This window comes from Protopterus annectens, chromosome 6.part0, assembly GCF_019279795.1.
Source record: "Protopterus annectens isolate FY-2018-M chromosome 6.part0, PAN1.0, whole genome shotgun sequence".
Lineage (NCBI taxonomy): Eukaryota > Metazoa > Chordata > Ceratodontiformes > Protopteridae > Protopterus > Protopterus annectens.
Window position 1 is genome coordinate 793,104,294 of NC_056737.1, and position 15,850 is coordinate 793,120,143.

At 43.3% G+C, this 15,850-nt stretch overlaps 1 protein-coding gene across 1 annotated transcript in view; it reads left to right on the top strand.

Annotated features, from left to right (window-relative positions):
- Positions 1 to 15,850, top strand: part of LRRC9 (leucine rich repeat containing 9) — a 3,097,114-nt gene that overhangs the window by 2,211,725 nt on the left and 869,539 nt on the right. Inside the window, exon 24 of the mRNA XM_044073581.1 lies at positions 8,979 to 9,109. Within this exon, the coding sequence (XP_043929516.1) occupies positions 8,979 to 9,109 (131 nt within the window). The remainder of the gene's footprint in view (positions 1 to 8,978; positions 9,110 to 15,850) is intronic.

The following is a 15,850-nucleotide window of genomic DNA, read 5'->3' on the forward strand; positions in this document are numbered from 1 at the left end:
GGATTACCTGATTTGAAGTGATGTTTTAGAGCTACATTGTTAAGGCTCATGTACATAACACAATCAGAAAGATATGATACAGAGTGGAAAGTGGTGATGAAGGTGAAGCAGGAGGAATTTCAAGAAATGAGGAGAGAATGGGATTTTTGATGCAGATTGTTAGAGAATACAACAGCCAGACAGGAGGTTTGTATTCACAAAGTAGCAGAAAGTATTCTAAGAACTAAGCCAACAGAAGAATGGAGGGAGGAGATTCTTCTGATAGGGATGCATGAATTAGGGTTATTGAGAATAGGCTGGGTGGGGCTGGAATTTACTATAGAAAACTGTCAAAGAACCAAAGTATTAGAAGCAAGTAACTATAGAGGGAAAGATAATAGAATGGGAAAAGGCCAAGAAGACATTTGTACTGCAACCTAGAGACTTCCTTTCCTAAGTGAAAGCCCTGCTCTGGTAGAGTTTTTAGTTGACTCTAAAAGTGAAGCTGTTAAAAATGGATAATTAGTAGGGTATATAAAATAATGTACGGTAAATATAAGAATCAATCAGAGGAGATCAGAAAAGATTAGAAAGAATGGATAAGCAATTCACTAGGAAGCAATAGGAGACTGTATGTATGACTCCCAAATACACAAAAATGTCTAGACGATTTAGAATTATTGCTTGGAAGTGTTCACAGAGGGTATTTTATACCCCAGGCAGACTCCAAAGAAATTTTCTTCAAGTGTGGTGGTGTGATGGGGAAGCAAGAGGTAACTTTCAGTATAGAGCCAACAACTTTCTCACTGACTCAACTAACACTGCACATGTCACTACTAATCTCCTTCCCACACTTTTTTATGGTGCTCCCATCCTTCCTAACCTTCAAGTATCACAAAAATCCAAACTTGAGCAGTGCTATAACAAATTTGCTAAATTTGCAGCAAATACCCCTTTCAGAACCCATCACTGTATAGCATAAAAAGCATAAATTGGTTAGAACTACCCCATTAACATATACACAGCTGCTTTTTGCCACCTATAAAAAATTATACAGAATCAGTATCTTTGTCCGGCACTAAATAACATTTTACACAACTATACGTTTAGTCAGTCATTACAATCCACTGACCAGAAACTCCTGTCTGACTCCGAACATGTCAAATCTGTTGGGCATTGTCTGTACTTGTACCATGTTGCTAATGCCTAGAACTCCCCATCTCTATTCATCAGGTCAATACACCTCCCTCCTATCCTTCAAAATCATTCTGAAAGACTTTCTAGCCAAATGCTGGCTCTGTTCTTGCTCAACACCAGGATAAACTATATCATTAAATGTGGACAAATACCTGTTCATACCTTGTATCTCCTTATTGTCCTTTCTTCACTGACTTTTTTCTCATTTTATATTCCAATTCCTGTTTGTATTATACTATCTTTCCTTTAATTTCTCTGATAAATGAACTGGAGTTAGGATCTGTTGAAAAGGATAGGAGCAGACTACATAGAAAAATGGAAATCATGAAAAAATATATGCAGAATAATGTTTTGGAGAAGGAAGAATGAGGTTTAAGGAGTGGCAGGAACTGAGCAATTTATGTAATGTTGGATTGGTGATAATTGTATAAAAGCATGTATGTGATGTATAATGTTTGTAACTGTAAATATGTTGACATGTTTTTTATTATGTAAATATATGTTTGCCTGTGTCGTAAGTGATTAATTTAATAAATGTGTTAAAAAATCATGATTTAAAGCTAATAAAATTAATGGTGACATTGGTAGAAGAGTGGCTTAATGAAAAAAAAAATCAACAATTTGGAAGAATAAATTATAATGATCTGAAGTAGTTTACTTCATTTGGTCTTCAACCTGTGGGTACCGGATCCATATCAGATCCAAGCCAGCAAGTTCACTAGCATCTGCTCCGAGCTCCAAGTTCCTGCCCTTACCCATAATACACCGCCACTACCTTCCAACCCCCAGATATCGTTTGCCGTGGCTTGCCTGAAACATCGTGATCCTGAGCTCCGAGTTTGTGAGTTGGGATTTTGATAAGTAAGCAGTTTTGTCATAGTTGATTGAGTGTTAGCTGTTAGTGTAGGTTTCTTCTCCTCCTCCCCTCACTGGTGCGTTGTGTTTAGGGCTTTTTTGTGTGTTGCTTCCCTTCCTCCCTCAGCGTTCTGTGTGCCTTTGAGTGTGTGGTGAGTGGTTCCAAGTAGGAAATAGTTTTGTTTTTCTCTTTTTTTCCTTCTCTTGTTGCGTGTGCTGTTTTATTCTGTAGAGACATGGCTGACTCCAAGCCAGTATTTAAGAGGTGCACTAAGTGTGGCTACAAATTGTCACCAGCCTATGGCCACACTCTTTGCATTATGTGCTTGGGTGTAGCACATTTAAGTACAGACGGTTCCATTTGCGCGTTTTAACCCATGCGCTATTAAGGATAGATGGGTTAAGTTGGCCCTGAAAGGCCTTCTAGCCACTACTGAGGCGGCTGCCTCTTCCACTGTTTCGGTCACAGCGGCTGCTGTGGCTGCCTCTCCTTCCTCTCATCTTTGCTTCTCCTCCCTCCCAGGCTGGGACTCAACCTCCCATTTCTAAACCTGTGGAAGTGGAGCGCAGAAGAGGCAGATAGAAGGAGAGAGAGCACAGGCCAGAAAAACGTAAAATGTCCCCAGACCTTTCTGCTTCTACTCCTGCCAAGAGTCAGTCTAGAATCCGTGACTCCCCTTGGCTCCGATCTCCGAGATTTTCCCCAAAGCCAGAAGAGCCACGACCACCATCTAGGGCCTCTGTTCCTTGACCTGCCAGGTTGTAGTCCGTGGCTTCATCAAGGTCCACCCGAAGCTTATCTGAAGTCAACATGGATAAAATGATGAGGAGGTTCATTCGTACTCAGATCCAGATGGGAGTCTTGCCAGCCCCCTCTCCCTCTGGAGAGGAGAGCTCGCTTCCTTTCTTCATGCCAATTTCTCCTTCTGTGATGCGTCCACCGGGTTTGGCGTACTTGGATCTTAGGATGGCCTTAGTCAGGGGTCGGCGCCGACGGTACCTGCCTCATTGATGCCGGCAGCTGCCTGGAGCATGTCAGATCTGACCAGTTCAGATCAGAGTGGCTCTCAAAGCTGTAGCCTGGGGGTCGGATCCGAGGGAGCAGAACTTTTTTTATCAGCTCTGACATTGTCAGGTCACGTTCCCCCCTCGGAGCTCTGTCCACTTCGGTCCCGGCTCCGATTCTCACGTAGGATCCGGGGAGAGCGGTTTCCTTAATGGCGGCCCAGGAGGCTCATTCTCCATTGGCGTTCGACATGGTGGAAAGGGTTCTGTCCACTGGATCGAGACCCTTAACTATTTACTCAACTCCGGCCCGACTCCCTCGGCTATGTCTACAAATCCCATCATTGTACCAGAGGGGGACAGCCCGTGCTTGAGGAGCCCCAGGTGGTTCCCCCTGAGGAACAAGTGCCTTGCAAGTTCCCCCTGGAGAGCTCCACTGGAGATGTGCCTCGCAAGAATACGTGTAAGAGGAGGCACTTGTACTCCCCCGAGTCCGTCACCGAGAGCACGGATTTGGATGATGGGGAAGGTTCCCCCAGATCACCTCCCAAGGATGTCTCCTTTTGAGACGTCATGGAAATCCTATGTTAGTGAGGAGGTTGGTCCACCCCAAAACCTTCCTCTGACAAATCCGTGTTCCTGGAGGCTTTCGGCACAGGCCCATCTACTTCCTGGGTGTCCCCTCTCACAGATCCCCTGGTGGACCTGGTCACCTTGTGGGCCTGGAAGGAGCCGGACACCATGGAACCAATCCCGAAACATCCAGACAAAGTCTTGAGTCCACCCTCAGACCAGCGTGGAACAAATGCTCCCTTGTAGATGCTATGGTGGTAGCAGCAGCCACTAAAAAGGAAATAGCCCAGGAGAGTTCCTCGGTTCATCCCCCTGACTGAGAGTCTAGGATGATGGACTGCTTAGGGAAGCGGGTTTATGCATCAGCGACTTTTTCCATCAGGGAGCTAAACTACCTGGGCATGTTACTAGACTACAGTGCGACCTGGTCAAGGGACTGGCTGAGTCCCCCCTAAGTCCATGTTGCAGGAGGATATTCACGTTCTCCGTGAGAATGGCCACTTTAAAAGCAGTTTCTAATACATCCATGCAACTCCTTTCACATGCTACTGAAGGAGCGGCTAGGGCAGCTGGGCCCGGCGTGTCCATGAGGTGCAATGCCTGGCTCAGATTATGTCGGTTTTCGGAACTTTGAAGGTGTCTCTTGCCAACGCCCCTTATGACGGCTCTGCCCTTTTTGGTAAGACCGTCAAAGAGACTTTGGCCCAGAGTAAGAAAGATGGGAAGACACCATCTGTTGTTGAGATCCACTTCTCGAACCCTCAAAGATCCTTTTCCCAGAATCAGCGAGGGCAAAAGATGTGGCTCCAGAAGTCTCAGTGTTCCCGGGACACTCCGGGCTCTTCTTCCCCCAGAGGCAGAGGGGGACAGGATAGGTGCCGGCCCAGACGCAGAGGGGGTCTGAAAATTTGGGGTCTAGAGAACCATTGTCGACAGGCCTGGGCACCAACCCTAAGGGGTTGCCCGACTGCTCTACTCTGGAGGCAGTCGGGGTCAAATGTCGCTGCACCTGGTGGCATGGGAGTCCATAACATCAGACCACTGTGTGCTTCAGATCATATCCAGAGGATACTCAGTCCCTTTTGTGGTTCCTCCCAAACCTCCCGGACATACCACCCACGCAAAGGGAGGCAGCAGCACTGGAAATTTCCAAGCTGCTAGAAAACTGAGCCATCGAACCCGTACCCCCAGATCAGTCTGGATCAGGCATCTACTCCAGGTTCTTTTTGAGCCAAAGAAAACAGGGGACTTAAAGCCCATTCTGGACCTATCTACCCTGAACCTGCCAGTTGCCAAAGAAAAATTCTGGATGGTCACATTACAGTCCATCATGCCATACCTGCAAGAGAGCGACTGGATGTGCTTGTTTAGACCTCCAGGATGCCTACTATCACATAAAGATGCACAGAAGCTCCAGGAGGTTCCTCCTCTTCTGGCTAGGAGTCAATCATTACCACTTTCGAGCCCTACCCTTTGGTCTCACCACAAACCCCAGGGTGTTCACCAAAGTGATGACGGTAGCAACGGTTCACCTAAGGCTTCAGGGGATGCAGGTCTTACCCCTACCTGGACGATTGGCTCCTCACTGCTCCAACCAAGCGTCTACTTTGTCAAACCAGGGATTATTTCCTAAAGCTTGCACTTCACTTGGGGATTACAGTCAATGCATCTAAATCTGTTCTAAATTCTGTCCAGGTGATAGACTACATTGGGGCATGGATAGACTCACTACAGTGCAAAAATCTTCCTGACCACGGAGAGAGTTTGAAACCTGAGGATGGATGTTTCCCTCCTCTACCGTTCTCACCTTCCCTCAGCAGAATCGGTTTTGAGGGCCCTAGGTTCTATAGCAGCAACCATAATGCTTCTCCCGTGCACCCGGTTATACATGCGGGTACTACAGTGTACTCTAGTGGTGCAATGGTCCCTGTTGGATCTTCCATTATCGTATCCAATAAACCTCAGTCGAGTCTGCAGGTTGTCCCTTCTCAGGTGGATGTACTCTCCGGAAATCCTGGAGGGACGACCTTTTGTTCTAGCCCCTGTCCAAGCCACAGTGACTGCAGATGCCTCCCAACCTAGGTGGGGGGGGCATTGTTTGGGCAGGATAGTCCAAGGCCTGTGGTCCCTGTCGAGACCAGCTTGCATATAAACGTTCTGGAGATGAGGGCAGTCCTTTTGGCATTGCAGGCTCTTCATGCCTTTCTTCCTCTGTGATCCATTGCAATTCAATCAGACAACATGTCGGTGGTCTGGTATGTCAACAAACAGGGAGGGACCAGATCTTACCCCCTTTGTCGCAAGGCCATGAGAGTTTGGGAATGGGCGATCTCCACCGGTGGCTTTCTGATGGCAATGCACATTCCGGGATGGTCCAACATCCTAGTGGGCAGGTTAAGTCGGACTATACTGATGCCTTATGAATGGTCTCTGAATCTTTCAGTAGTGGAGCAGATCTTTCTGGAGTGGGGTCAGCCTTGCTGCGATCTCTTCGTATCTCCTTCCAACGTGAAGTGCAGCGAGTTCTTCGCTCTGAACCCCCAGCCGAGGGAGTGCCCCAGAGATGCTCTAGTCCATGCTTGGCCTCCTGGTCTTCTGTATGTTTACCTTCCAGTACCTCTTATTCCGAGTTTTCTACAGAAAGCTCATCAACTGGGGAGCAAAGTGATCCTCATTGCCCCATTTTGGCCTCACCAGGTATGGTTTCCCCTTCCTTTGGTCTCATCTTTCTGGCTCCACCTTGGATCTTGGATCCCATTCAGGATCTTATTTCACACCCCTCGGGGGTTGCTCATCCAAGCCTGGACAGTTGAAGCTCACGGCTTGGCTGCTCCAGTTTCCCTAATTGCTAGTACTCCTGGATTATCCTCTTCAGTCAGGTCTATTCTGGTGGCAGCTCATAAGTATTCCACCAGGAAGATTTACCGTAGCAAATGAAAACGTTTTTCCTTTTGGGCTTCTCAATGGAGTTTAGACCCTTTCACAGCTCCTGTTCCTGCCATTCTCGATTTCTTAGCAAATATTTTTCAACAAGGATCAAGCTCTTCTACTATCAAAGTTCAATTAGCTGCATCTCTCATTTTCACGTAGGTGAGAATTCTGCTTCTCTGGCCTCTTCCAGACTGTGTAAAGCCTTTATGAAAGGTACTTTCCTATTATGCCATCGGTCAAGGATCATGTTCCCCCATGGGACCTTACTGTGGTTCTTCAAGCTTTGTTCGCTGCACCATTTGAACCTACAGCAACCACGGATCTTAAGTTTTTGTCTTTGAAAACAGCATTTCTAGTGGCTATTACCTCTGCTAAAAGGGTGTCAGAACTGCAAGCATTGTCTATTAAAGTTCCATACATGATTTTCCATAAGGATAGGGTTTCCCTTCATACTAATCTGTCCTTTCTTCCTAAGTTAGCATCACAAGTTAACATCAGTCAGACCATTAACTTACCTGTCTTCTTTCCAAATTTTGCTAACAAAATGGAATGGACTCCACTTGTTGGAGGTTCATAGACCGTTACGATTTACACAGGACTAGAACCTTTCGTGAATCTGATCAATTGTTTGTGAGCTTCTCTAAACCCTTTTTGGGTAAACCTATCTCTAAGGTCACTATCACTAGATGGATTTCCTTGTGCATCCTTCAGGTCTGTAAGGATAAAGGTTTGTCTCTTCCGGGTCAGGTGAAAGCTCATTCGAATAGGTCAGTGGTTACCTCTGTGGCCTTTTGGTCGAGAGTCTCATTGGATGATATTTGTTCTGCAGCTACTTGGTCCTCACCTCATACCTTTATTTCTCACTACAAATTGGATTTGATTTCTAGAAGGAGAGCATCCTTTGGTTCCGCGGTGCTCCGGAATATCCTTCCATGAGGGCCACCCAGGAGTTTAGTAGCTGGGAACTCTGTCCCACAGGTTGAAGACCAAATAAAGTAAATTACTTCAGATAAAGAAGTTATGTATTCACCATAACATTCCATCTGAGTAGTTCTACCATTTGTCTTCAATGGTCCCTCCCCCCTTCCCCCCAGCCTTACTATATAGATAGCCTGTTTGGCTGAAGTTTTAGTTGCGCAAGGTGTCTTTTCAGGTCGGGTTCTCAGTATAAGTAGCAGCAAACTCGATCTGGGGGTTGGAAGGTAGTGGTGGTGGTATGGGTAAGGGGAGGAGCTTGGAGCTCAGAGCAGATGCTAGTGAACTTGCTGGCTCGGATCCGGTACCCACAGGTTGAAGACAAATGAAGTAGAACTACTCAGATGGAATGTTATGGTGAATACATAACTTATTTTTTTGTTTGCATGATGCTTAGTTTGTCCTAGTAATTTTTGACATGTCAGCAATGCTTTGTCACAGTGTAATGTGTGAACCAACATGAATGGGTTGGAAACTGAGGAAATGGATGATATATAAATGTAAAGGTTAAGCTATTCAGAAAAGTAATATACTCACCAAGTGGTGATGCTTTAGTTGTCATAGCTTACTAAGAACAACTGTTTGTCTGGTTTAAACATCAAGCGTTGGCATAGCATAGTTTTGTCACTGGAAGAAGAAAAATGGCTGAGTTTCTTTCCTTACTCATAACTTTTGTTCAGGCCATCATTGCATCCAAAGGTTGAAAAAATATCTAAGATTCACCACAGAGCATTTACAACCTCCATACCACTATCGTATTTCAAATATTCCTACAAAGTTGTTTTAGTACAGACTTGGTTGCACCCAATGTGATGCCATATGCTTTGTCCACACACCTGTATCCCACTTGGACATCTGAAAGGATGACAGCCCTAAATGCTGACATTTGTGCTTTGGCAGCCAGTTTGTCATTGAATCGCATCTTCTCCAAGCACTCCTCCTTGAACCATTATTGAAAGAGATAGACATCCTTTGGCACTTTGGTATTACAAAATTCAGCTTTCTGAGATTTCATCTTTTGGCCCCTTTCCATTATCCCAGGATGTATTTTGATACTGCCTGGAACTGTCCCTAATAGTTTATTCAGTGAGAAGGACATCCATTATCCGAGGTAACAGATATGTCCTTTTATCAGTTGATCTAATTTCATGCAAGTCAAGCAAGCATATATTATTGCATGTATTTTTTTTACTGTCTTAAAAGATTTACTTAGTGAGTGGAAGGAGGGCACACACTGCTAATCTGGTACTGATGTCATACTATTTACTGGCAGAACGTGTTCAGGTCTCCAAATTACCGAGGCTAAAGAGAAAAAATAACTGAACTGAGGACTGTAGGAGTGGAATTTTTATAGTCATCTGTTATAATGAGCATAATATCTGTTGTAGTTTTAAAGCATATTTTTTTATAACTGTACAATTTCAGTTTTGTAACTAATGCAGCAACATTTCATTTGTTTACAGGAACAGATAGAGACTGAAAATGCAAAAGATTTGTTTGGAGGTCGCCTAACTCCAGATATGGTTGCAGAAAAACTGGGGCACTCAAATTTCGGTGAAATGACACAGCTGGATTGGCCTGCATCATCACTGAGGTACAGTGTGATTTAATTAATGCTTATATATTGACTGTTGTCTTTAAGGGGAGCACATATTTACTTGAATGCTTAAACTTTAGTTTGTTAGCATGAAAAGCACATTGAAGAAGTGGAATCTTCAGCTTCTTACAAATTATTGTTTCCTAAATATTCAGACATGAGTTCACATTTTAGTATAACAAACACTGAAGGGGAGAAGTTGCAATTACTATCTTTGGTATGTCCCTCTCTGATTAAACAGCATTTGTTGTTAGATTAAGACTGCTTCACTGCTATTGGAATCTTGTGTCACAGGTGTAGCCAGCTTTCATGTAGACTCGAATATACAAAGTTAAAACTGATTGTGTCATCTAATTGTTTTACCATTCTGTAGTTCTACTTCTGCGTTTATTTTATTAGTGTATTTTGTATATACCAGTGTTCTGTCAGGAAGATTGATGTCACTGAGATTACTTATGGAAAAACAAATTCATTGGAAGCAGTTTGTAACTTTTTAATAAATGACCAAAGGAAACTGACCATTCCGGTTACCTGTGTATTATATGTTCCAAAGACAGTAAATACAAATGCAGTACCCTTGTGTCACAGGAGTTGTCTTCTTTCAGTGACATCTTTCTTACTGTCTAAATGAGCAATAGTTATGCTTGCTATTGGAAAAAAAAACACTGCCCTGAACATTAAAAAGGATAAAATATATATTTTTTAACTTTTGCACTTCATGTTTTTCTATTTTCTTCTGTCTTACTCCTTATAAAAAAGTGTCCAAAACAAATGGGATCTTCTTTGCACAAAGTGTACAAAATTCAAATCAGACTTCCTGGTTGGAATTCATATGTGCTGTTTTTTAAGTGGGTCGCTGTGATGCGATAGCTTATCAAATTTGTATTAGGCCTTAAAGAGTGCCAGCAGACTTAGCAGAGGGCTACATAATAAACAGAAGCTAGCGCTAATGAGAGGTGCAGTGCTAGGCTGTCTCACAGCCAAAGAAAAGCTACAGTGGTGCACGTAACTGAATTCACAATGAAAGCAGATGAGTACAGCTGAGTCAGTGCTTGCTCACTGATGTAACAGAGTACCTCAAAGCTGCATTTCATGCTTATCCTGGACATGAAGGGCAGTGTAGCAGCCATCAGATAGACCACTGTGGAGCTGAAAACAGAAGTATCAAATCTAACCATCATATAAAAGGGGAGGAATCGGGTAGATAGGAAAGTAAGAGAGGAAAAGGCAGTAAACAGAGGAAAGCACATAAGAGTAACCATAAGGTATGAAAGGTGGGGTGTGAAGGAAGGTTAATTTTTTTTTCTTGGTAAAGAGCCCCTTTTTCATCTGTAGAAAAGAATGGTAGGAGGAAAATCTAGCAAAGGAAGGTTGTGGGTGGGATAGAGAGAGAAGAGCAAGTGGCAAGAGCAGACTACCTCATGTAAAGCACAGACTGAGAAAGGGATGGTAAACACGCAAACAGTTGATAGGACAGAGAATGGACACAGGCATGCAGATGGGTGGGTAGTTTGTGATGAACATTGGTTAACACTGAATAAGGAATGGGGAATGGCAAAGAAGTGAGGAAAAACACTTAGATGGATATAGAGTGGAGTCTTGGTACAGTTAGATGCCAGGCCAGCCAAGAATGAAACAAACCCAGGCCTTACCTGCCTGTGTGGCCAGGGCTAGAGGCAGTAATAGCATAATGGTCTGAACTTGCCAGTTCTGTGACTCCACAAGCCACAACATAAGTTGTTTCATGTTGCTGAGGCAGGAAACCAGTTGGTGCTGCATCTCAACCACCACAAGCCTCCATTCTTATATGCTAAGAGACGAGGACAGGTCTCTTGACGATTCTCTCTCGGAAAGAGTTTTAACCCTCTCCCAAGAAGTGGCCAAAGAGAGCACCAGTGACTCCTTCAGAAGCCCTTATTCCTCTTCTGTTGAGAGGTAGCCCTGGCGACTACTAGCAACCCAGTACTAGATGCCTTGGCTGGTGTAGACCATGACAAGTGTGGCTACACATCCTCTTCAGCTGCAACTGAACCTGCCGAAGGAAGACACAATGGAAAAAGTTACTGCACACAATAGAAGCAGTACATCTGCAGTTGCACAGTTGACTGCCATAGATGGTGCACACACCCTGTTGCTGAAAGAAGTATTTCCATCTCCTGTGACATTCATATTTGTTTAGTCCCTGCCCCTCTACCACTGCAAAACAAAATATACTCGTGTGTAGATGTGTAAAACAGGGAACACAGCAAAATAAACTAATACTGGAAAAATATTAAGCAAAGTGCTTCTCCCTGTCAATGCCTCCCTCTGTTAAAGCAGGTCAGGGTTCATAGGAGATTATCAGGGAAACAGCTTAAGAGCCCTTACAAGGCTAGTCAATATAACCCTATTTTACCCAATATATGGCCCCTAGGGTCAAGAAGATGACATGGATTTGTGTCTATGCCGTGAGTATCTTACAGATTACCCCTGTCCATAAGGGATGACATAAATTTGTGATTCCCCATCCATTGATCTAGATTGCATTTGAAGTGGTCCAGGGAAGGGCTCTGTTTAATGTGAATAGGAAGCAGGAAGCCTGTTCCAAAGAGGGGACAATCTCTGGGAGAAACATCTGTCTCTCCAGCATGTTTTGTTTGTGTTGCAGACTACATTTAGATCCCTAGCATGGGTAGCCCTCATGCTGTTTGAAATATCTAGCAGCTCCATCAGGACTAGATTTGTGAGTGCCTTGTAGGTCAGGCATAGGTCACCCCATAATAGTTGGTAGGAGACAGACTAAAGGGATAGGGCTTTTAGTCTGTCCATGTAGAACATGTTGTTTACACCAAGTATTTTCTTTGTGAGAAGCCACTGAAGTTGCTCCAGCTGCTGTAAGTTGCCTAGTCATATACATGCCAAGTGGTGCATTGTATCAATTATTGGTGTAATAAGGGCCGAGTATAGCAGGATTATAATTTCCTTGGATCTGGATGCCATACCTTTACTTATAAGTTGTGCGACATAGAAGGACTTCCTCATCATTATGGATACATGGTGGTCAAAATTCAGTCTATCTATCAATGTAAATAGATATCTCACCTCTGAGTCTTCTCTTATTGGTGTGCTATTAATGGTGTAATTTGCTGGGGTGTTTTTCTTCCCAAAAGGTATAATAATGCATTTTTTGCATTTAGGTTTAGGCCATGGTTCTAGCACCAATCATTTGTCTATTCTAGACCCCCCTGAAGGGTTATCTAGATCATTGGGTGATTCAGTGATTGTCCCCAGCTTGCAGTCATTGGCAGACTTTGTCATCCAGAGGCTGTCCACATTAGCATTGACTTCATAGAAGTATATTCCAAACATGAGTGGTTCCAGTACTGTGCACTGTGGCACACTACTAGTAATTGGCCATCCAGAGGTCGTCCACATTAGCCTTGACTTGATAGAAGTATATTCCAAACATGAGTGGCTCTAGCACTGAACACTGTGGCACACTACTAGTAACTGGCCTCTTGTTGGATCTGGATTCACCCACTTTAACCACATGTCCTGTTTGTGAACCAACTTGCTATCCATCTAGTGACATAGGGATTTGTGTCCAATTTTGTTAGTTTATTTATAATACCTATATTGGGAATTGTGTCAAATGCCTTAGCCAGTTCAGGGTAGGTGGTATGTACTGTTTTACCCTCATACATGGCCTTAGTGACTTTCTCAAAGAAATCCACCAGATTCAGTAGCCATGACCTGCCCGTGATAAAGCTGAATTGGGTCGGGTTCAATGTTTGGAGATCTCCAATGTCATTATTTATCAGGTCCGTGATTATTCTTTCCATGGCCTTACATACAAGACTAATCAAACTTTTGGGTCTGTAATTTCCTGGGTCAGTAGATGATCCCCCTTTGTGCAGAGGGATGACTGTTGCTGTCCTCCACTGTATTGGAACAAAGCCATTCCAGAGGCTGTAGTTTAATAGAAATTTTAATGGATCTGATAAGTCCTGATTTAAGCTGTTTAAGAGGCAACCTGGTATACTGTCAGGCTCCATTGAAGCCATGTTTCTAGCTTTAGAGAGCGCAGTGGCAACCTGTTTGTTGGTGATGATTGGCGGTAGAGTACTGAAGGATATTTCTTGGGGGAGAACTGGGGGGTGATGGGGAGGTGAAATTTGAGCTGAATTTGTCAGCCAGCAGATTACATACACACACAAGTACAAATATTTTAAGCACGGGCATTAATATCCTTCTAGTCTGCCAATATACTAAAACAGTTGTTCTCATAATAAGTTTCCAGGTTGTTCTTAAAAAATGTAAATTAGTGCTTGCTTTAATGTAATTTGGTAGTCTATTCCATGCATCAGCTGCTGTCTCGGAGAGCAAATTAGTACACTTCACATTTCTTTCAACTCTTCTACATAGGTTATCTGATGATTCTCTACTACTTTTTGATAACCTCAAACGTTAATACTTCAATTTTGTCTTCTCTCATATATCTGTATGAGATGCTGTACAAGTTCAGATATTTTAGTCTTTCATAATAACTTAAATTTTCATCTCCATAGATGCTCTTGGCATATTTCTGCTGTATTCTTTCCAGTTTACTCATGCAAGTAAGGTTTCCATACTGTTATTCTGTACTCACGTTTGGGTCTAATGTAAGTAACAAACAATGACTTCATCATTTCTGATTTCCTAGACTTTATAAAACTTTTTATACGACCTGTAGGTCTATAACTATTGTTAACCAATTGGTTGATATGATTAAAAAAACTCAAAGATGGACCTATGTATATACCCAGGTCCTCAAATGAATCTACAGCTTCAATCACTGTGATCTGTATTAAATATTCACCTTTCAGTTTATGTCTCCCAAATCTCATATGCTTAGTTTTTGATGCATTTATCAGCATATTATTCTCCTGTGCCCAAATGGTCAATTTTGTCAAGTTCTTTTGCAGACATGCTCTGTCTGTAACACATGTTGTCAGTTTAACTAATTTCAAGTCATCTGCATACAGACTGTAGAATGCCTCAGATGAAATAGATAGATTTGAAAGATAAAATCTAAACAAGTATGGGCCTACAGCATAGCCCTGTGGGGACAGCCTGACTTTAACCAAGAATTTCACCTATCCAGTTGTTGTATGATACTTGCCATGTCGTATTTGTAAGCCATGCAACTATCCATCTTATCAAGAGTACATCGAAACCTAGTTGTTCTAATTTATTCATCTGTGTTTTATGTATGACCCTATCGAATGCTTAAGGTTAAATCTATATAAACTATATGACAGCACAAATTTTCATTCATAGCAGTTGCTATGTTGTTACAGAACATCATGTTGTAGGTGGCAATAGATGTGTTTTCAACATATGTGTGCTGAAATATGGTTTCAAGTTCCAACCTTTCTAATTCCAGCAATAATGTATGTAATATTACCTTCTCCATTATTTTTCCACAACATGAAAGTAGACTTAAGGGTCTGCATGAATCTGTATTTGTCCTACTCCCCTTTCCCTTAGACAGGTTTAATAAGCGCATGTCTCCAATCTTGAGGAATCTCCCCATATGTATATGACCTAGTAAATAATAGATATAATGGTACTGTAAGTTCTTGCTGAAAAGTTCTCAGGTCATTATTAATAAGCCTGTCTCCTCCCTATGCTTTGTTTGGATCCAGTTTACATAGATGTCCTTCCATATCACTGTTGCAGTATTCTTCTTTCGGCTTTTTCCTGGTTAGGGGTCGCCACAGTGGATCACTTGTCCTCTCATGATTGGCAGTGGAGTTTTACGGTGTCGAGTTGCCAGCCCGGCACCCAACCTTCCACAGAAGGCACATACATGCACGCACTCACGCCTAGGGCCAGTTTAGAGTGTCCAATCCACCTACAGCATGTCTTTGGGATGTGGGAGGAAACCGGAGCACCCGGAGGAATCCCATGCGACCACAGGGAGGACATGCAGACTCCACACAGAAGGCACCCCAGCCGATGATCGAACCGGAGAACCTCTTGCTGGGAGGTGGCAACGCTAAATGCTGCACCACCGTGGCTGCCCTCCATATCACTGTTACAGTATTCCTAACTAAAAGTATCCCCTGCCAAGGGTAGCCCTAAGACTGGCCAGTATACCAAAACTTATTTTTTTAGAAGGACGTTGTCCATCACATGTATGCTCCCTCCTTTGGGGTAGGGCATAAAAGTGACATACAGACATATGTACCGCAGAACTTTTTTGCCATCAGTCCGAACATCATCTTTGATCATCAGTCTGAATACTTCTTCATTTGTGCTGGTTACCCAGCATATTTCAGATAAGTGCCCCATTGGGGTTTTTCTTTTTATATTTTCCTTTCCTTTTTAGTTGTGAGGTTGCTTGTCATCCAGAATGGGAAAAAGTCCGCCTGAGAGACATAATCCCCATTAGGACCTTCATGGGCAGTGTTTGTTTTGCTTGGGTGTTTCTCACAACCATACATTGTGCCCAATTTGTTAAGCATTTTGTCCCTAAGACTCTTCAGCCAGCGTCTTAAGTTGTTGGTGCAGGGTGCGATGGCACAGTCATACTGGCCTGAGGGTCAGCCATCTGCCAAGAAGAAGACCAAAGACAGTTAGGTCAGATTCAGCTGCTTGTGCTGCCTTTTCCGGAAGTCTCCGTGGAAGCTGCTGAAAACCCATAGGATCATCCCACTGTTCTGTTGAATTCCTCTGCCATGACCATTTCAGAAGCTTGCATGGATCTGGCTTCTT